General features: G+C 43.4%; 2 protein-coding genes across 4 annotated transcripts in view; one reads left to right on the top strand and one right to left on the bottom strand.

Moving 5' to 3' along the window:
- The window catches only part of CHAF1A (chromatin assembly factor 1 subunit A), a 37,591-nt gene extending 35,062 nt beyond the window's left edge, over window positions 1-2,529 (bottom strand). The window contains exon 1 of one of the 2 annotated variants that reach the window (XM_060784940.2): window positions 2,175-2,529. The gene's annotated coding sequence lies outside the window, so the exon portion shown is untranslated. The remainder of the gene's footprint in view (window positions 1-2,174) is intronic. The other variant, XM_060784941.2, reaches the window with a different exon arrangement.
- Window positions 2,530-9,346: 6,817 nt separating this feature from the next.
- Window positions 9,347-21,067, top strand: part of SH3GL1 (SH3 domain containing GRB2 like 1, endophilin A2) — a 44,271-nt gene continuing 32,550 nt past the window's right edge. For both annotated transcript variants that reach the window (XM_067473485.1, XM_067473484.1), the window contains exon 1: window positions 9,347-11,400. In XM_067473485.1, the coding sequence (XP_067329586.1) occupies window positions 11,356-11,400 (45 nt within the window). In that variant the 5' untranslated portion in view covers window positions 9,347-11,355. The remainder of the gene's footprint in view (window positions 11,401-21,067) is intronic.

The following is a 21,067-nucleotide window of genomic DNA, read 5'->3' as shown; positions in this document are numbered from 1 at the left end:
TATCTTATTATCCCCCTCACAAACACATCACACACCCCATACAAGGCTTTTCCTAGCCTCTTTTCCATACACACAACTGACTTTAATAATGATAATAAATAGTAAAATAGTAAAAACTACTAATAAAAGTAATAATAGTAATTATACACTATTTATTACCCACCACATTATCTCCTTCAAAAACACACCAGTCAGGTACACATCCTACACAAGGCTTCTCCATACACACAAGTCACTTTAATAATAAGAAGAATATATAATATACAGTAGAACCTCCCTTATCCAACCTTCGCTCATCCAACGCAGTCTGTCTCCCGCCCAGATCCACAGCTGTTTCAATACACTGCAATGTTTTGGTGCTAAATTTGTAAATACAGTAATTTCTACATAATATTATTGTGTATTGAACTCCCTTTTTGTCGATTTGTTATAAAACATGATGTTTTGGTGCTTAGGTTGTAAAATCATAACATAATTTGACGTTTAATAGGCTTTTTCTTAATCCCTCCGTATTATCCGACATTTTTGCATATCCAACATTCTGCTGGCCCATTTATGTTGGATAAGCGAGACTCTACTGTATGTATTTATTACCCACCTCATTATCTCCCTCAAACACATCAGTCAGACACACATCCTACACAAGGCTTCACCATACACACAACTCACTTTAATAACAATAATAGTACAAACTAATAATAATATTAATAAACAATACATGATTTATTACCCACCTCATTATCTCCCTCACAAACACATTTGACAAACCTCCCAAACAAGGCTTTTTCCTTGCCTCTTTTTCACACACAAGTGACTTTAATGAGAATAGGAAATAATAATAATAATAAATAGTAAAATAGATAAATAATGCATTATTTATTACCCACTTAATTATCTCCCTCAGGAAACACATCCATCAGGCACCCATCCCACACAAGGCTTCTTCACATACACAAGTCACTTTAACAATAAAAATAATATGTAATAGTACACACACACACATATACAACGCTCTGTTCATTTTGAGTGACATCATAACTCAAAAACTGCTGGACTAATTGCCGCCAAATTTGGCCACAAGACACTTACTAACCCAAGGAGTTACCATCACACAAAAAAACCCTGATTTTGTCATTTGGGAGTTGTACTTACTGAGATTTATAGTTCACCTACAATCGAAGAGCATTCTGAACCCACCAACAATAGAATTGAACCAAACTTGGCACACAGTTCTCCCATGACCAACAGAAAATACTGGAAGGGTTTGGTGGGCAGTGTCCTTTGGTTTTGGAGTTGTAGTTCACCCACATCCAAAGATCAATGATAGAATTGGGCCAAACTTCCCACACAGAACACCCCCCCCCCCCCCCACACACACACAGAGAGAACCCCCATGACTGTTTTCTGGTGGTCTTTGGCAACCCTCCTGACACCCTCTCGCGACCCTCAGGTTGAGAAATGCTACCTTAAGGCCATCCAGTCCAACTCCCTTCACCAGGGCAAGAAAGCAAAGAGCCATCCAGCCATAGATGGCTGTGGAACGCCCTTCCCATGGACATTAGATCAGCCCCTTCATTAATGGTGTTTCGAAGAAAACTAAAAACCTGGCTGTTCGAACAGGCGTTCGGTTAAACAATGCAATGTACACGATGAATATAGGAAACGGAATTATGGAAGACAAATTGGATCACGATTCTAGTTACGAGACATTAATGTGTTGTTATTGATGTGTCATTTTGTATATTATGCTGTTAATGGTTTTTAAACTTTGTATGCTGTTGGATTGACTTTTGCTCTTGTTGTAAACCGCGTTGAGTCACCTACAAGGCTGAGAAATTGCGGTATACAAGCAAAGTAAATAAATAAATAGATAGATCTATATAATCCACACACACACACACATATATATAAGTATATGATAGAAATAGTATCATAGATTTGAAAGGGACCCCTAAAGAAGGACAATTATATGTTGCATGTTCCAGAGTAGGCAAACCAGACAATCTCCAAATCAACACTGACAAAGAAACAGCAGAAAATACTGTTTGCTCACAAAGCATAAAGGCATTAGAAACCAACAGTTTCTCATTACATCATTTTCCAGAATACAAGACTGGGCCACAGCAACGCGTGGCTAGAGACGGCTAGTAACATACAATAAAACAGCAACTCACTTCATTCGTATTGTTCTGAATAATGATCCCTTTCCCGCAGGTCTTTCTACTCCAACAGGCCAGGCCTCTCTTTCCGCTCTTCCCCCAGCTCACCTCACCAAGGTCTTTCTTCCTTCCTGGCCGGCTTCTCCCCTCAAAAGGCGGGAGGAAGCAGCCCAGGCTCTTCCTGCCTTCCGCTCCCCGCATAGGAAGCCCTTCTCCTTCCTTCGTCCTTCTTTCCGGCTTTTCCCCGCGTCTTCTGCCTTACTTTGAGCCAGCCTTCCCCTTCTGACCCTTCCCGCTCGCCGTCCAACCAGGCTCCCTCGCTTGTATTTGGCGGGAGTTCGGGCCACCTTCGCGCTCCAGGGCTCTGATTGGGCGGGACGCGCGGGGCACGTGACCAACCCAACGCGCGCGCCGCCTCCCTCCTTTCCCGATTGGCTCTTGGCGGCTCCTGGCCCTTCTCGCGACAAGTGCTGGAGGGAAGGCGAAGGGGATGTGCGCATGCGCGCTTGCCTTCCAACTCATTCTCTCGAGGTGTAACATAGTGAAACGTGAAAAACAGAAAGGATTGCATCTCCGAAATGCTTCCAAAACCTTCTATCTAAATAAAAATGTAATGCTCGTTTTGTGGGATTAACAGAACTCAAAAACCACTGGACAAATTGACACCAAATTTGGACACAAGACACCTAACAACCCAATGTATGTCCTTCACTCAAAAAATTGATTTTGTCATTTGGGAGTTGTAGTTGCTAGGATTTATAGTTCCCCTTCAATCAAAGAGCACTCTGAACCCCACCAACGATGGAATTGAACCAAACTTGGCACACAGTTCTCCCATTTATTTATTTATTTATTTACCTTTCTTATATACCGCTGTTCTCAGCCCGAAGGCAACTCAGAGCGGTTCACAACAAATACGAACAGCAAAAATTCAGTGCTACAGTATAGAAACAGTTAACAACCTAACACATTACACAATTCATAAACAGTTACTACAATACCCATTCACTGTCGTCTCGTCATCAAAAACATGTTCCAGATTCGTCATCCATCGTTCCATTCCAGTGTTCATTAACCAGTCATTGCACTAATTATTCGAACGCCTGCTCAAACAGCCAGGTCTTCACTTTTTTGCGGAATACCATTAGAGATGGTGCTAGTCTAAGGTCCGTAGGAAGGGTGTTCCACAGCCGAGGAGCCACCACCGAGAAGGCCCTATCTCTCGTCCCTGCCAGCCGAGTTTGAGAAGCAGGCGGGATCGAGAGCAGGGTCTCCCCGGAAGATCTCAAAGTCCTGGTGGGTTCATAGGCAGAGATGCGGTCGGATAGGTACCTTGGGCCGGAACCCATGACCAACAGAAAATACTGGAAGGGTTTGGTGGGCAGTGTCCTTTGGTTCTGGAATTGTAGTTCACAGGAAAAGAAATTTAAAGATGGGCTCAAAGCCAACCTTAAAAACTCTGGCATAGACACTGAGAACTGGGAAGCCCTGGCCCTTGACCGCTCCTGCTGGAGGTCAGCTGTGACCAGCAGTGCTGCAGAATTTGAAGAGGCACGAATGGAGGGCGAAAGGGAGAAGCGTGCCAAGAGGAAGGCGCGTCAAGCCAACCCCAACCAAAACCGCCTTCCACCTGGAAACCAATGCCCTCACTGCGGGAGAAGATGCAGAGAAAGAATAGGGCTCCACAGCCACATACGGACCCACAAGAATACTGGAAGACAATCCTCCTCGGAAAGCGAGGGATCGCCTCATTAAATGAATGAATTATAATGTAGTTCACCTACATCCAGAGATCACTGTGGATTCAAACAGTAATGGATCTGGACCAAACGCAACACAAATACACAACATACAAACCACCTACAAACCCACCAAGAAAATCCAACAAATGCTACGTTCAGCAAAGGACAAGAGGGATCCTCTCACCTCTGCAGGAGTCTACTGTATTCCATGCAGCTGTGGACAAGTCTACATAGGGACCACCAAACGCAGCATTGCCCAAACACGAATCAAGGAACATGAAAGGCACTGCAGACTACTTCAACCAGAGAAGTCAGCCATAGCAGAGCACCTGATGAACCAACCTGGACACAGCATATTATTCGAGAACACAGAAATGCTGGATCACTCCAACAACCACCATGTCAGGCTACACAGAAAAGCCATTGAAATCCACAAGCATCTGGACAATTTCAGCAGAAAGGAGGAAACCATGAAAATGAACAAAATCTGGCTACCAGTATTTAAAAACTCAAAAATTACAACAGCAAAACAGCAGAGAGTAGACAATCAGGCACATCAAATCACTCTCAGCAAAAGATTCCCCCAGGCACTTCCAAGCCATTCAATGCTAATCAAGGTGGTCGGTTGAAACATTCACACCTAGCTCCAGCAGACAAGAGTCCTTTGTCTCACCCTGGTCATTCCACAGATATATAAACCCATTTTCCTACTTCCAACAGACCTCACTACCTCTGAGGATGCTTGCCATAGATGCAGGTGAAACGTCAGGAGAAAATGCCTCTAGAACATGGCCATATAGCCTGGAAAAACCTACAACAACCCAGCAACACGAATACTCAATATGCCCAGATGTGAACACTGGCGGAGTTTGGGGAAAATAGAATCTTGACATTTGGGAGTTGTAGTTGCTGGGATTTATGGTTCACCTTCAATCACAGAGCATTCTGAACCCCACCAACGATAGAATTGGGCTAAACCTCCCACACAGAACCCCCATGTGGGCCACAGCAATGCGTGACAGGAGACAGCTAGTCTATATAAATAAAAAATGAATGTTTGTTTGTGGAATTAGCATAACTCAAAAACCACTGCAACATGCTCTGTGTGGCGTTGCTTTTGAAGACTGTTCAAAAGCTTCAAATGGTCCAACGGACAGTAGCCAGATTGCTCATGGAGCAGCGTTCAAGGAGCATACAACCCCTCTGTTACGTCAACTCCACTGGCTGCCAGTTTGTTACTGGGCACAATTCAAAGTGCTGGCTTTAGCCAATAAAGCTCTAAAAGGTTCCAGCCCAGCTTACCTGTCCAAATGTATATCTCTAATATAATATAAATGGGTTCCTGAATAAGTACATATAACAAAAATACCACTTATACATAGAGTAAACAATAATAGAATTCAACAAGCAGTTATATAGACATGTTGTACTGTTCAATTTCACAGTGATGTCAAACAATATTGTGTAAATTTTGGTACAGTCTCTTTAGAATAATAACAATGTCGTATCTACTTATGTTGAGTAGCTTATAGATCAGCCGTCCACTATATACAACAAAAATGCCACTTATACATAGAGTAAACAATAATGGAATTCAACAAGCAGTTATATAGACATGTTGTACTGTTCAATTTCACAGTGATGTCAAACACTATTATGTAAATTCTGGTACAGTCTCTTTAGAATAATATCAATGTCATATCTTCTTATGTTGAGTAGCTTATAGATCAGCCATCCACGACCGGTTTCGGCCTATCTCAGGCCTTCTTCTGGTGGACTGAAATGAATGTATAAATCAATATTTTGCTCCGGTTGCATACATATAGAACATCTTATACTAAAATGTACTTAAAGAAATTTGTTAAGTCTTCACACTTGCTATTACACCAATATTTGTTGAACATATCCATTAAACACCATGTGTTACAAAACATTTAAGTTACTTACAAGGTTATACACTTGAGAATTTGTTCTCCTCAGGAGATACAGATTTTTGGATCAACAAATATTGAATACAAATATTGAATACAAATATTCAAGGATACCATGCATCTTGCTCTTGGTCGGACCCTCTTCCTTTTTCCTTCCTTTTTCCACAGCATCATTGTCATCTCCAAGCTTTCCTGTCTTCTCATGTGGCCAAAGTACTTCATCTTTGCCTCTAATATCCTTCCCTCCAGTGAGCAGTCAGGCATTATGCCCTGGAGGATGGACTGGTTTGATCTTACGGTCCAAGGCACTCTCAGAATTTTCCTCCAGCATCACAGTTCAAAAGTGTTTCTCTTCCTTTGCTCAGCCTTCCTTATGGTCCAGCTCTCCCATCCAAAGTGGCTACGCGGAATACCATTGCTTTAACTATGCGGATCTTCGTTGCCAGTGTGATGTCTCTACTCTTCACTAGTTTATCAAGATTGGTCATTGCTCTCATCCCACAAAGTAAACATCTTCGGATTTCCTGGCAGCAGTCTGCGTCTGCAGTAATCTTTGCACCTAGAAATACAAACCTTGTCATTGCCTCCACATTTTCTCCCTCTATTTTCCAGTAATCAGTCCGTCCGGTTGCCATAATCAAACCTAGCAGTTCGAAAACATGTAAATGTGAGTGAATCAATAGGTTTAACTCTGGCAGGAAGGTAAGGGTGCACCATGCAGGCATGCTGGCCACATACCTACCTTATGCTATTATTTATAATATTATTTATGTTATTTATTTGTCATGTCAGGGCAACCAGTCAATTATATTACATTTCTAACAGAACAAAGCAAACAAACAGACAAAATACAACATTTGTGAGTTTGGTAGTTGATTAAATGTCCTTTGACCAGTATCTGGCCACTTGGAGTGCTTCTGGTGTTGCTGCAAGAAGGTCCACCATTGTGCATGTGGCAGGGCTCAGGTTGCATTGCAGCAGGTGGTCAGTGGTTTGCTCCTCTCCACATTTGCATATCAAGGATTCCACTTTGTAGCCCCATTTCTTGAGGTTGGCTCTGCATCTTGTGGTGCCAGAATGCAGTCTGTTCAGCGCCTTCCAAGTCGCCCAGTTTTCTGTGTGCCCAGGGGGGAGTCTCTCATTTGGTATCAGCCATTGGTTGAGGTTCTGGGTTTGAGCCTGCCACTTTTGGATTCTCGCTTGCTGAGGTGTTCCAGCGAGTGTCTCTGTAGATCTTAGAAAACTATTTATAGATTTAAGTCGTTGACGTGCTGGCTGATACGCCACAGAAGCGACCAGCATTATTTATGTGTAATAATATATTATTTATATTATTATATTCATAATTATTTATAATAATTAATTTATAATTATTTAGAAGGGTTGTCACCAAACAAGTACCTTTTACCATATGTGGTGGTCATGTAAAGAAATAGAGAAATACTGGTCGAAAGTACATGAGGAGTTACAAAAAATTCTGAAGAGAGTTTTCAAGAAGAAACCAGAATACTATCTATTGGGATTTACGGATTTGGAATTACAATTAGATGAGAACGAAGATAGACTATTTACTTATGCTACAACAGTGGAGAGAATATCTTTGGCGAAGCTTTGGAAAGAGGAAGACATCCCTACCATTGAAGAGTGGTTAGGGAAAATAAGAGAAATAAGAGAAATGGACGAATTAACTTTTTTCTTGAAAAAGAACACCGGGAATCCGATAAAGAGGACAGATTGGACTCTATATGAAAACTACGAAAAGGAAAGGAGCAAATAAGAGGAACATTATGAAGTGGATACAATGGAAATATTACTGAGGACACACCTGATGGAGAGATGGAAGTCAATTTTTATCTTATATATATATATATTTCTTTTTGTGTTTTTTGTATTTTATTTTTTACTGTTTTTTCCTTTTTGATCTTTTGGTGGACTTGGGGGTAGGGGGGTGCTTTTCTATTTTTTTCCTACTTTGCTATTCTCTTTTTTAATATTCACCCTCTTTCGATGTTACTTTTAAAACTTTAATAAAAATTATTTTAATATATATATAATTATTTATAGGTAAATAAAAGTAAAGGTTTTCCTCTGACATTAAGTCCAGTTGTGTCCGACTCTGGGGGTTGGTGCTCATCTCCATTTCTAAGCCGAAGAGCCTGCGTTGTCCATAGACACCCCCATGGTCATGTGGCCGGCATGACTGCATGGAGCGCCATTACTTTCCCGCCGGAGCGGTACCTATTGATCTATTAACATTTGCATATTTTTGAACTGTTCGGTTGGCAGAAGCTGGGGCTAACAGCGGGAGCTCATGCCGCTCCTCAATTTCGAACCTGAAACCTTTCGGTCAGCAAGTTCAGCAGCTCAGCAGTTTAACCCACTGCGCCACTGGGGGCGCCATAATTATTTATAATAATATAATATTTATTTATATTATTTATATTATTTGTCGTGTCAGAGCAACCAGTCCATTATATTACATTTCTAACAGAACAAAGCAAACAAATAGAAAAATACAAAACTTGTGGGTTTGGTAGTTGGTTAAATGTCCTTTGACCAGTATCTGGCCACTTGGAGTGCTTCCGGTGTTGCTGCAAGAAGGTCCTCCATTGTGCATGTAGCAGGGCTCAGGTTGCATTGCAGCAGGTGGTCAGTGGTTTGCTCTTCTCCACACTCGCATGTCGAGGATTCCACTTTGTAGCCCCATTTCTGAAGGTTGGCTCTGCATCTTGTAGTGCCAGAGCGCAGTCTGTTCAGTGCCTTCCAAGTTGCCCAGTCTTCTGTGTGCCCAGGGGGGAGTCTCTCATTTGGTATCAGCCATTGGTTGAGGTGCTGGGTTTGAGCCTGCCACTTTTGGACTCTCGCTTGCTGGGGTGTTCCAGCGAGTGTCTCTGTAGATCTTAGAAAACTATGTCTAGATTTAAGTCGTTGACGTGCTGGCTGATACCCAAACAGGGGATGAGCTGGAGATGTCTCTGCCTTGGTCCTTTCACTATTGGCTGCTACTTCCCGGCGGATGTCAGGTGGTGCAATACTGGCTAAGCAGTGTAATTTCTCCAGTGGTGTAGGGCGCAGACACCCCGTGATAATGCGGCATGTCTCACTAAGAGCCACATCCACTGTTTTAGTGTGGGGAGATGTGTTCCACACTGGGCATGCATACTCAGCAGCAGAGTAGCACAGTGCAAGGGCAGATGTTTTCACTGTATCTGGTTGTGATCCCCAGGTTGTGGGATCAACTTGCTTGCGGTTGCTTCTGGATCGAGAATATTTATATTATTATAGTGCCACTGTACGAAAGTTTCCCAAATAGGAGGGGGAAAACCCCTTCTGTCTCCCAAACATTTTAGATCAGCGTGCGATGCTTCCCTCCCGACGACAGGGGGCGCTCCGGCACCGGTCTCCGGAAGCAGGAAGCCGAAGGGTGAGCAGAAGGCGCTCTATCCTCCGGCTCTGTGGTTTGGAAGCGTGTAGGCCGGGCCTTCTTCGGCGGAAAGCATTATCCCTTTGCGCGCATGCGCAATCCAGCGAGCGGAAGTGACCTGAGAGAGAGGGACGTGGAGAGCGAGCGGGGCAGAGCTTGGCGCTCCTCCGCTCGGCTGCTTCTGCTTGCCTGCCTGCCTGCCTCTCTTCCCTCCTTCGTGTCCCATCTCCCTTTTTTGGGACTACTTTGTGTGTCCTTCCGCGCCTCTTGTCTGTCAGGCTCCCTTCTGTGTCTCCTCAGCCTGTCTGTCTTCTCCTCCATTCCTTTCTGTGATATCAACACCACTTCCCTCAGCCTTCTTTCCTCTCAGGGACTATTGGGGCCTTCTCTCTTTGCTCTGCCTCACTGAGGACTAGACCCTTGAGCCTCAGTCCTATTATTATTATTAATATTGGTATTTAAATTGGCCTGCCCCCGTGTTTGGGGTCTTTGGGCTTTAAACCTCATTCTTATTCTCATTGTTAATATTAATATTTTAATTTATCCCCCCAGTTTGGGGCCTTTAGGACTGATTGCACATCCTAATTACTCTGCCTCGTTGCCATGGGTTCTTCCTGAGGGGAATTATTTTTCTTACTAAGAATACAAATCGTTCTGAGTCACTGGCTGCTCCTTAGCCTTATTATTAGCGATAATAATAACATTGGTTGGCTTTGGCCCTCCTTCTTAGGCTTATTATTATTCATATTGCTATTGATATTGGTCTGCTTCCCAAGCTGTTTGCTTTGGGCTGTTTTTTAGGCATAGTATTAGTATTCTAAATCAGTCCTGCTTCTCTTATCAGTTGGCTTTGGACTATTTCTTGGGCTTATTAGTATTAGTATTCTAAATAAATTCTGCTTTTCTAGCTGTTGGCTTTGGACTATTTATTGGGCTTATTATTATTAGTATTCTAAATAAATACTGTTTCCCTAGCTGTTGGCTTTGGGCTTTCTCTTAGGGTTGTTATTATTATTAGTATTCTAAACCAATTCTGCTTCTCTATCAGTTGGCTTTGGACTGTTTCTTGGGATTATTATTATTATTAGTAGTAATATTAGTATTATAAATACATTCTGCTTCCTTAGATGTTGGATTTGGGCTGTTTCTTGGGCTTATTATCAGTATTACTAGTATTATTAGTAGTAGTGGTGGTATTATAAATCAATTCTGCTCCCCTAGCTGTTGACTTTGGGCTACCCCTAAAGAGTATTGTTGATACGGTTATTGGTAATTTCTTCTCCCTTGGCAATTGAGTGCTCCTTAAGCTTATTATTGTTCATAGTACTATCGATAGATACATTCTGCTCCCTTTTGGCTCTTTCTGAGGGTTATTATAATAATTATTATTAATAACATAGATAAATTGGTCTCCTCCCTTGGCACTTGGTTTTGGTGTCCTCAGGTTTATTATTGTTATACATATCTGTTCTGCTCCCCTATCTGTTGGTTTGGGGCTGCTTCTTAAGAGTTATTATTATTATTGTTATTGTATATCAATCCTGCTTTCCTGGCTGTTGGCTTTGGGCTATGTATTCTTATTGATATTATTATAGATACGTTGATCCACTCCCGTAGCTGGGCTGTTCCTCAGGCCTTCTCTCTCTACATTCCTATATGAAGTAAGTACCGATTTGCCTTTCTTTTTCCAGCCGTGCCTTGTCTTTTTGGAGTGAAACTAGCTCCCTTTTCACCTAAACACAGGGAGAATAGTGTCTGACTTTTTTTTGCCATTTCTTTGTGTGGTGGGAGAAAACTTCCCACTATTTTTGGCCTCTCTTTCTGTCTCATAACTCAAAACACTTGCCTTTCTTACTCTTTTCCTTCTACATTTTTGAGGCAGGAAGAGGAGGCAGCTGTCCTGAGTTTGGCTTTAACCCTCTATCTCTCCGATCCAAGAGCTGGACTCTGCCCTGATCCTTTTCCTTCCTTCCCCCAAACTCTCAGAGTAGCCTTGTCCCTTTGTTTCTACTCTTCTGGATCCAAATCTGTGGTTCACCTGCTTTCTTCTTGATCTCACAATCCCTGTGGACTGATTTGGGGATCCGTCGGAAGCCATCATGTCTGTGGCAGGACTGAAGAAGCAGTTCTACAAAGCCAGCCAGGTGAGAAAAGAGAATATGTCTATATATGTGTGTGTGTATATAGATAGATAGAGATATAGATATAGATTTATATGGCAACTTGTTGTCATGAGCCTTTCCCCCACATCTTAGTAGCCTCTCACGGTGTTTTCTTGGCAAGGTTTGCTCCTAAAGGGTTTTGCCACAACTGTCAGTATGAAGTGTTGTCGCTTGTTGTCACCTGCCATCAACTCTACCTTAGGGTGACTCTATGAATGAGAGGATCCATAGCCATCGGCCTTGCAAACTTATTATTTGATGGAGTTGATCCAATAGTGTGATTTCCCCCATTTCCCACTTCTTTCCACTTTGCCAAACATGGGTTGTTTTCCCCCAAAACATTCCTAATATGACGGCCTTTGTTTAGCCGCCCACTAAGCTACCTTCCATTGTGTATCTCTATCTCAATGAGGTTGGTTCTGGAAATATGGGAAGGGGATCAAGAAAGCGGACATCCATGGTTACCTTTATCTCTGTCTTGATTACACTATGCTCCTTCAGCAGCGAGCACAAAATTGCGCGTATGTCCTTTCCATATTATTCTCACATTATGGCGGGCCTTTATATCTGCTGGTGTTTGGTTCCAGAACAACATCCACATCCATTGAACACTCAAGCTCTATTATGCACAGCAATGTTGTTAAATGATGTCCCTGGTTTAAAACGGTAATAATCAAGATTTGCCTTTAGGATTTTTTGCCCCCAAGCCATGGATGCAGAATCCGTGAATATGAAAGGCCAACTGTATCTCAGAATTAGGGACATCTTTCAGGAGTTTGTTGACTCCTTAAGGGATGTTTGACTGGCTGTTCCCTGGCTACTTAGGAAAACAAGATGCTGGTCTCAATAGCTGAAGGGTTGCCAGGTAGAAGCAAGACCCAGCTTGTTTTCTCCTGCTAAGAAGACTAAAAAAGGAACTCATGGATTCAATTGACCTTTAGGTTGCTGTGAGTTTTCCAGGTTGTCTGGCCATGTTCCAGAAGCATTCCTTCCTGATGTTTTACCCACATCTATGGCAGGCATCCTCAGAGGTTGTGAGGTCTTTTGGAAACTAGGAAAATTGAGTTTATATCCCTGTGGAATAATGTCCAGGGTGGGAGAAAGAACTCTTTTCTTCTTGAGGCGAGCGTGAATGTTGCAGTTGGCCACCTTGATTAGCATTGAATGGCCTTCAACGCCTGGCTGCTTCCTTCCTGGGGGAATCCTTTGTTGGGAGATGTTAGGTGGCTCTGATTGTTCCATGTCTGGAATTCCCCTGGTTTTTTTAGTGTTGCCCTTTATTTACTGTCCTGATTTTAGAGTTTTTTAATACTGTTCATTTTCATGTTTTCTTCCTTTCTGTTGAAATTGTCCACATGATTGTGGATTTCACTGGCTTCTCTCTGTCATCTGACATGGTGGTTGTCGGAGTGGTCCAGCATTTCTGTGGTCTCAAATAGTATGCTGTGTCCAGGTTGGTTCATCAGGTGCTCTGCTATGGCTGGCTTTTCTGGTTGGATTAGTTTGCAGTGCCTTTCATGTTCCTTGATTCGTGTCTGGGCAATGATGCTGCGTTTGGTGGTCCCTATGTAGACTTGAGCCCCCAGTGGCGCAGTGGGTTAAAGCACTGAGCTGCTGAGCTTGTTGATCGAAAGGTCGCAGGTTCGATTCCGGGGAGCGGCGTGAGCTTCCGCTGTCAGCCCTAGCTTCTGCCAACCTAGCAGTTCGAAAACATGCAAATGTGAGTAGATCAATAGGTACCGCTCCGACGGGAAGGTAACGGCGCTCCATTTATTTATTTATTTATTTATTTATTTCATTCACTTATACCCCGCCCTTCTCACCCCGAGGGGGACTCAGGGCGGCTTACAGGGAGGGCACAATTAGATGCCCAATCACACAAACAAATAATCCAAAAATATAACAATTCAGCAATTAGATTAAAACATCAATACATAGTAAAATCATAAAACCTAAAACAATCTCATGTCAGAGTCCATATATCAGAGTCCATACATCCGTTCTACTCCGTTTGTCCTTGTCTATCGCCAGGTCCTTGAGTTAGTTGTCAGAGTGACCAAAAGCTTGGTCCCACATCCAGGTCTTTAGTTTTTTCCTAAATGCTAGGAGGGAAGTCGCCGATCTAATCTCCCCGGGGAGTGAGTTCCACAGGCGGGGGGCCGCCACTGAGAAGGCCCTGCTCCTCGTCCCCGCCAGCCTCACTTGTGAGACTGGCGGGGTCGAGAGCAGGGCCTCCCCAGAAGATCTTAAACTTCGAGGTGGGACGTAGAGGGAGATCCGTTCGGACAAATACACTGGGCCGGAACCGTTCATGCTGGCCACATGAACTTGGAGGTGTCTACGGACAACGCCGGCTCTTCGGCTTAGAAATGGAGATGAGCACCACACCCCAGAGTCAGACATGACTGGACTTAATGTCAGTGGACAACCTTTACCTAACCTATGTAGACTTGTCAACAACTGCATGGTATACGGTAGACTCTTGCAGAGATGAGAGGATTCCTTTTGTATCCCAGCCCCATGTCTGGACATGGAAGCACAGTGTTATGGTGTCTTAAGACTTGGTTTGTTGTTGAGGTGTGACTTCAAGTCATTTCCAACATACGGTAAGCCTATAAATAAAGAAATTGCTATTCCCCCGCCACCACCACTTTTCTTCCACTGCAATTCTGTAGTCAGCCTCCACTAGAATCTGGCATAGAACTGCATGGGAAGACCTAGAGATTCCTTAGAGAGGTGTTTGGAGGAAGTTGACCCTAGAGTCTCGCTTGTGATTTCTGTGAATCCAGAAAGCTGGCCTCGGAAGCTTCCTGGTCACCTCTCGCATTGCTCTGCTTATGGGCTTACGTTCTTATTTTCAGCAGGATTAATTTTAAGAAGTGCATAGGCCGCAGCGTCTCTAAAAAGGCGGCTAGCCAAAAACTGTATCTGCCAAAGCCCTGGAGACCGGACAGAGGGCAGGTTGGAATTGGCAGCTAACAGGAGAGAGAAGATGCAAGGCATCCTTCCCTTGTCAGGCTCAGCCTTAAGGAAATCATAGAAACGGAATAATTCTGACAACAGTAGAACTCATTTTGGGGGAAGCAAGGACCTATTTGCAGTGAACATAAATGACTTTCTAGAATTATGTGTATAAGGAACAGAAATGAATCTTGTGTTTAGGTTTGAGTCCCCTGTAAATATTCCAAATCTGAGATCCCACTCACTTTGGGTCCCTCCATGTTTCATAATAATGTGTGGCACCAGGATTTGAATTCTGAGCAAGTGCAATGGGAAGTAAGGGGTTCAAATCCACCACTGGTGGCAAGTCACACTCTCTCAGCCTCAGGGGAGGGCGATGCAAACCTTTGAATAAATCTTAGTAGGAAAACACTAGGAAAGGATTGCCATTGAAGGCCTCTAGGAGGAAACTCAGTGTAATATAATTTTCCTGTTGAACTAGGATTCCAGGGATTCAAAACCCTGCTGGGCGATGTTGCATGAGTCACAATCTCTCAGCTTCAGAGGAAGGATATTGTAGGCTTCCGCAGATGAAATTTCACAGCGAGAAAAACCGTGAGATCATCACGTTGACTTTGCCCAAAGTCAAAGTGGACATGATAACATACTACTGAAAAACTTTCAGGAAAGTGTAGTTCAGTGATGTGCTGTACTACAGCTCCCAGCCTTCCTTACCATCAACTAGTGGCTGCTGGGAGTTGTAGTCCAACCACATTGAGAGGGTTGGAGAAACCCTACCTCTTCTTTACAGGCTGGCCTTTCTTGGCTGTTCTGGAGGCATAATTCATTTTCCCAAAATGCTGAATGAGAGCCCCCTCCATTGTTTGTAAACTTCCCAAAATCAATGTTTTCCCCAGGAGGACAGCCATGGCAGCTTTGTTTGTGATATGTGGGCTCTTCTGGTTGGGAACAGAGGAATTCTGGGGTTTACAATCCAAATGCTGCTAATTATAATCCATATTCTGGGATTTACAATATAAATTCTGGGATTTACAATCCATGCAACCTGAATTCTGGGATTTATAATTCATACAATTTAAATTCTGGGATGTACAATCCATATAATTCAAATTCTGGGATTTGCAGTCCATACTATGCAAATTCTGGGATTTACAATCCAAATTCTTGAACTTGCAACTCATACAGTCCATATTCTGGGATTTATAATCTAAACTCTGGGGTTTACAATCCATACAATCCCAATTCTGGGGTTTACAATCCTAATTCTGAGGTTTACAATCCCAATTCTGGGATTTAAAATCCATACAAGACAAATTATTGGATTTACCACCCCCAAAAATATTGCCTTTCAAGCTCTACAATTGGGGGGGGGGGGGTGCTTATTCCAAATGCAAGGATGAAAGTGATACTTCCTTTATTTTCGTTCCTCTTAATTTCTGCTGGCTGGTTTTGCGGTTTGGGAGCACAGTGAGAGGGAACGGCAACCACCTTGCCCTATTTCTTGCGGCCCTTTTGTGTTTTTGCACATATTTACCTGACTTTCGACACTGATCTCCCACCGTGCGCCAACAGCTAAAACTCAGCAGCGATTTCCATTTGGCATCTGTTCCCTAACAAAGACATTCCATCTCGCATCCTTTGAACTGTGTTGTCATTGCAGGGGAGTGATGATGAGGTGCCTGCATTGATCAACGCCAACATCAGATGCAAAATATATTTATAGCTAGGCCTTTAATGAAGTGGCACAGCCTTCTCCTATTTATCATCCTCCAGTGCGATTCTATGGTCACCTTCTTCCCATCGTGTTGTGAGACCTAGAGATTTCTAGATGGAACACCTCTTTAGATATCTCTAGGTCAGAGCTTTCAAACTTTGCTCGTTGACAACACACTTTTTCGGCCTGCATCCTTTTGCGACGTAGTCATTCAGTTTTACTAACAAGCTGGAAGTTAACCACTTACAAGAGTCATACTATGTATATATAAGTTTCATATAATGTTTACTGTTGAAACAAGATTAGGACGTGTTTCTTTACACTTATGTATTACTACAGTGTTTCTCAACAGAGGGATCGCAAGGGGGTTTCAGAGGTGTCACCAAAGACCATCAGAAAACATATTTTTTGACGGTCTAACAAATCCCTTTAGCAGAGATGGCTGAAGATCTCTCTGCCTGTCCTTCCCTTCCTTTTTGGAAACAGACAGCGAATGCTTCCACCAAAAACCCTTCTCCACTTTGATTGGCCTACCTCTCAGACTCCAAGTGGAGGAGGGGAGAGCAGGCATGCTTGGCACATGGCAGCGTGGTACGTATGTGTGGGTGAGGGAGAGCTTGTAAGGCTGGAGGAAGGCTTGTGCCAGCAAATCCCTTCAAGGCATGGAGGTTCTGTGTAGGAAATTTGGCCCAATTCTGTCATTTGTGGGGTTCAGACTGCTCTTTGATTGTAGGTGAACTATAAATCCCAACAACTACAACTCCCAAATGTCGAGGTCTATTTTCCCCAAACTCCACCAGTGTTCACATTTGGGGGTATTTGTGCGAGGTGTGGTCCAGATGCATCATTGTTTGAGTCCACATTGCTCTCTGGATGTAGATGAATTACAACTCCAAAACTCAAGGTCAGTGCCCACCAAACCCTTCTCGTGTTTTCTGTTAGTCAGGGGAGTTCTGTGTGCCAAATTTGGCTCAATTCCATTGTTGGAATGCTCTTTGATTGTAGGTTAACTAGCAACTAATCCCAGCAACTGCAACTCCCAGATGACAAAATCAACCCCACCAGTATTCAAATTTGAGTGTTTCGGGCATTTGCACCAAACTTGGTCCAGTGAATGAAAATACATCCTGCATATCAGATATTTACATTACAATTCATAACAGTAGCAAAATTACAGTTGTGAATTAGCAACGGAAATAATTTTATGGTTGGGGTCACCACAACATGAGGAACTGTATTAAGGGGTCGCGGCATTAGGAAGGTTGAGAAACCCTGTACTACTAGCTTGGGTACCCGGCATTGCCTGAGTTATTTGAAAAAAGTCAGTTTTTAATTTAACAAAATGGATAAGGTTGTAGGTGAACTAGAACTCACGTCGTGCCAGGCTAACCCCCTGAAAATCCACCAGTAATTAAAGTTTGTCATATTGGGCAAGTTTGCTCTGACTGCATCATTGGTGGGATTCAGTGTGCTCTCTTTACTTTCATGTGGAGTCCTGTGCCTCTAAAATTCAGCAAGTGTGGAGATATGACTGTGCTCAGAAAGGCAATGGTGAGCTCTCTGTGCACAAGTCTCCACTGAAGAGGTTGATGGGAGAAAAGCCCCTATGAGATTCCGTATTCTCAAGAAAGAAGAGGAAGAAACTGCCTTATAAAGTCCCAGAAACATCCTTGCTCTACGTTTCTCCGCCTTCTCTTCCTCTCCTCTTGCAGCATGGATATCTGATGAGGCCTCTTGACCCAGCAGATGGTTCCTTATTGTTCTCTCAGCACCTCAATCTTTCCCCTGCAGCAGTCAGCATTAAATCCCAGTGCTGGATGCGTGTGCAAACCATCTGTCCCCCCTTTTGTAGTCGTTCTACATTCCCTTGTCTGAGGAAAACCAAAAAAGAGTGGAGTTTCTTTGGGAGCTCATTGGAGTCCAACTTAGGCATATTGGTTTGGATGAGGCCGCAGGGGCCATCCAGTCCAACCCTGTTTGACACAATCTAAGCCCTCCCGACAGATGGCCAGTCATACCTCCGAAAAATGAGACTTTGCAACGCTAGTTGAATTGTTGGGTACGGAATCCAGAGATATTACCTGTGTTTGATCCCTATGGACCAAATGGCTTTAGGGATTCCTTGCCAACTACTATATAATACTGGACAGGTCAGAAGGTACCCCAAGTACCAGGTTAACCCTGAGTACTTAAAAGTTTGCTATGTTGGGCAAGTTTTCTCTATATGCATCATCGGTGGGGTTCAATATGTTCTCTGGCTGTAAGGTAAACTACAACTCCCACTATGGTGAGTCAGTCCCCTCAAACCCCTCCAGTAGGTTGAGTTAGTCATGCCAAATCTGTGTGCCAAATTTGGTCCAGATCCATCAACAGTGGAGGTCACCATTTCTCTGGTTGTGGGTGAACTGCAACTCCCAGAAAGGAAAATCAGTTCCCCCAAAACTTCTACAGTAGACAAATTTTAGCATATCAAGTACGTGTGCCAAGTTTGGTCCAGATCCATTGTTGTTTGGGTTCACAGTACTCTCTGGATGTAGGTGAACTGCAACTCCCGCAAATCAAGATTAATTTTCCCCAAAGACATCCAGTCTTTTTTGTTGGTCATGGGAGTTCTGTGTGCCAAGTGAGTTCCAGGTCAATTGTTGGTGGAATTCAGCATGTTCTTAGATTGTAGGTGAACCATACATCTCAGTATCTACAACTCCTATAAATCATGATGAACTCTCCACAAACCTCTCTAGTATGTTCAGTTGCTGATCAATTCCTGTGTTTGCTGTGTGCCACAGAAAAGAATAGGAAATGGTTATGGGAGAGACAGTGGGTGGAGTCATGCAAATTCCACACCAATGGAGAGAGTCAGAAACACTGGGATGTCTGTGGTGGAGGAAAAAACAGAAAATCTAGGATGAAATTGTCCCCGTATGAAAGCCTGCACTTGGGTGGTGGGCAGTGTGCTGTTTGTGGAGAACATTGGCAGGGCTCTTGGACATGTTCATGGCACTGTCTATAACCTGCAATGTTATTGGAGGGAGGGCCATAGGTGTCTCCTGAGTGGTGGGAACTATGGTTATTTGTGGAAGTGTGAGTCTGTCTGTGGAAGTGGCCACCCCAGCCGCACACATACACATACATACATACATACATACATATTCACTTTTATTATGGATATAGATTACAATTATTAGTTGTGACTTTTTGTTTACCAGGGAAACTTTTCCAAGGCTTGGGCTTGGTTTGTTCTTTTGAAGGTGCAGATATAGTCCCATCTCTTATCAGATTTGCCCCCATCTCCCAGCTGTCAGTTTCCTGATGCAAGGAGGACGTTATGCAACAAAGGCCTTTCCTGTCTCCCCACCCTTTGCTGGTCAAAACCTGGAAGGGGAAACTCCTTTTTCCTTTTGTTTGAAGCCCTCCACGCTTTGTTGTTTTGTCATGAGGCCTTTCTGACATACAATGAACCTGTTGCAGGTTTTTCTCAGTAAGATTTCTTCGAAGGGGTTTGCTGTTAGATGGCCCTCTGTCGTGAGGGCTCGGATTGGGTCATTCCTATCTGGCAGAAATGGCTTGGACTGGATGGCCCTTGGGGGTCCTTTCCAACTCTTCCAGACTTCTATGGAAGAAGTTGGCAAGGAATCTCTAAAGCCTTCCTTTCCTCCAGGAATCAAAGCGAGAAAATCTCTACGGCAGTATTTCTCAAGCTTCCCAATGCCGCAACCCCTTAATACCATTCTTCATGTTGTGGTGACCCCCAACCATAAAATTCTTTTTGTTGCTACTTCATAACTGCAATATTGCTACAGTTATGAATCGTAATGTAAATATCTGATATGCAGGATGTATTTTTATTCACTGGACTAAATTTGGCACAAATATCCTATACGCCCAAATTTGAATACTTGTGAGCCGGGGGGGGGGGGGGGGGGTTGATTTTGTCATTTGGGAGTTGTAGTTGGTGGGATTTGTAGTTAACCTACAATTAAATAGCATTCTTAACTCTACCAACAATGGAATTGAACCAAACTCCTATGACCAACAGAAAATACTGGAAGGGTTTGGTGGGCATTGACCTTGCGTTTTGGAGTTGTACTTGACCTACATCCAGAGAGCAATGTGGACTCAAACAATGATAGATTTTTACTAAACTTGGCACAAATACTCAATATGTCCAAATGTGAACACTGGCAGAGTTTGGAGGATAATAGACCTTGATATTTGGGGGTTGTAGTTGCTGGGATTTATAGTTTACCTACAATCAAAGAGTACCAACGATAGAATTGGGCCAAACTTCCCGCACAGAACCCCCCTGCCTTGAAGAGAGTCCCTCCAGCCTCGCACACTCTGCCTCACCCGCACATGCACACCACACTGCCACGTGCAGATCATGCCTGCTCTTCCCTCTCTGCTTGAAGTCTCAGAAACATCCCTACCCTTGGCTGAGAGGCCGGCCAATCACAGCAGAGGAGGGCTTTTGGTGGGAGGATTTGCTGTCTGTTTCCAAAAAGGAAGGGAAGGACAGGCAGAGAGATCTTTAGCCTTCTCTGCCCAAGGGGTTCCTAAGAACATCAGAAACATATGTTTTACTTGTCTTTGGTGAGCCCTCTGAAATCCCCTCAGGACCCCCCCCAGGTGTCCTGACCACCAGGTTGAGAAACACTGCTCTATGGATTCTGTATCCAAGAATTTAACCATTGGCTTTGGAGCGTGGCAGAGTGTACTTCTTTGGATGGTTTGGAATACCGTCTATGGGCCACCTTGGGTCTCACTCACACCTGTAAAATAAATCGATGTTCCAATATGCAACCAAATTGGTTCTTGTTCATACCACAAAACCGTTTACGTTCAAAAAAAGAAGCCATTGGGAATTGGAAGTTCTGGGCAACAGTCTCTTCCATGTGGCAGTGTTAGTCTGCAATACCCATTATCCCTGTCTAGTTGGGGATATTGGGGGATGTAGTCTGGTGCCACTTGAAAACA

Source organism: Anolis sagrei, chromosome X, assembly GCF_037176765.1.
Source record: "Anolis sagrei isolate rAnoSag1 chromosome X, rAnoSag1.mat, whole genome shotgun sequence".
Lineage (NCBI taxonomy): Eukaryota > Metazoa > Chordata > Lepidosauria > Squamata > Dactyloidae > Anolis > Anolis sagrei.
Note: the sequence above shows the minus strand (reverse complement) of the source record. Positions and strands in the feature narration are given on the sequence as shown.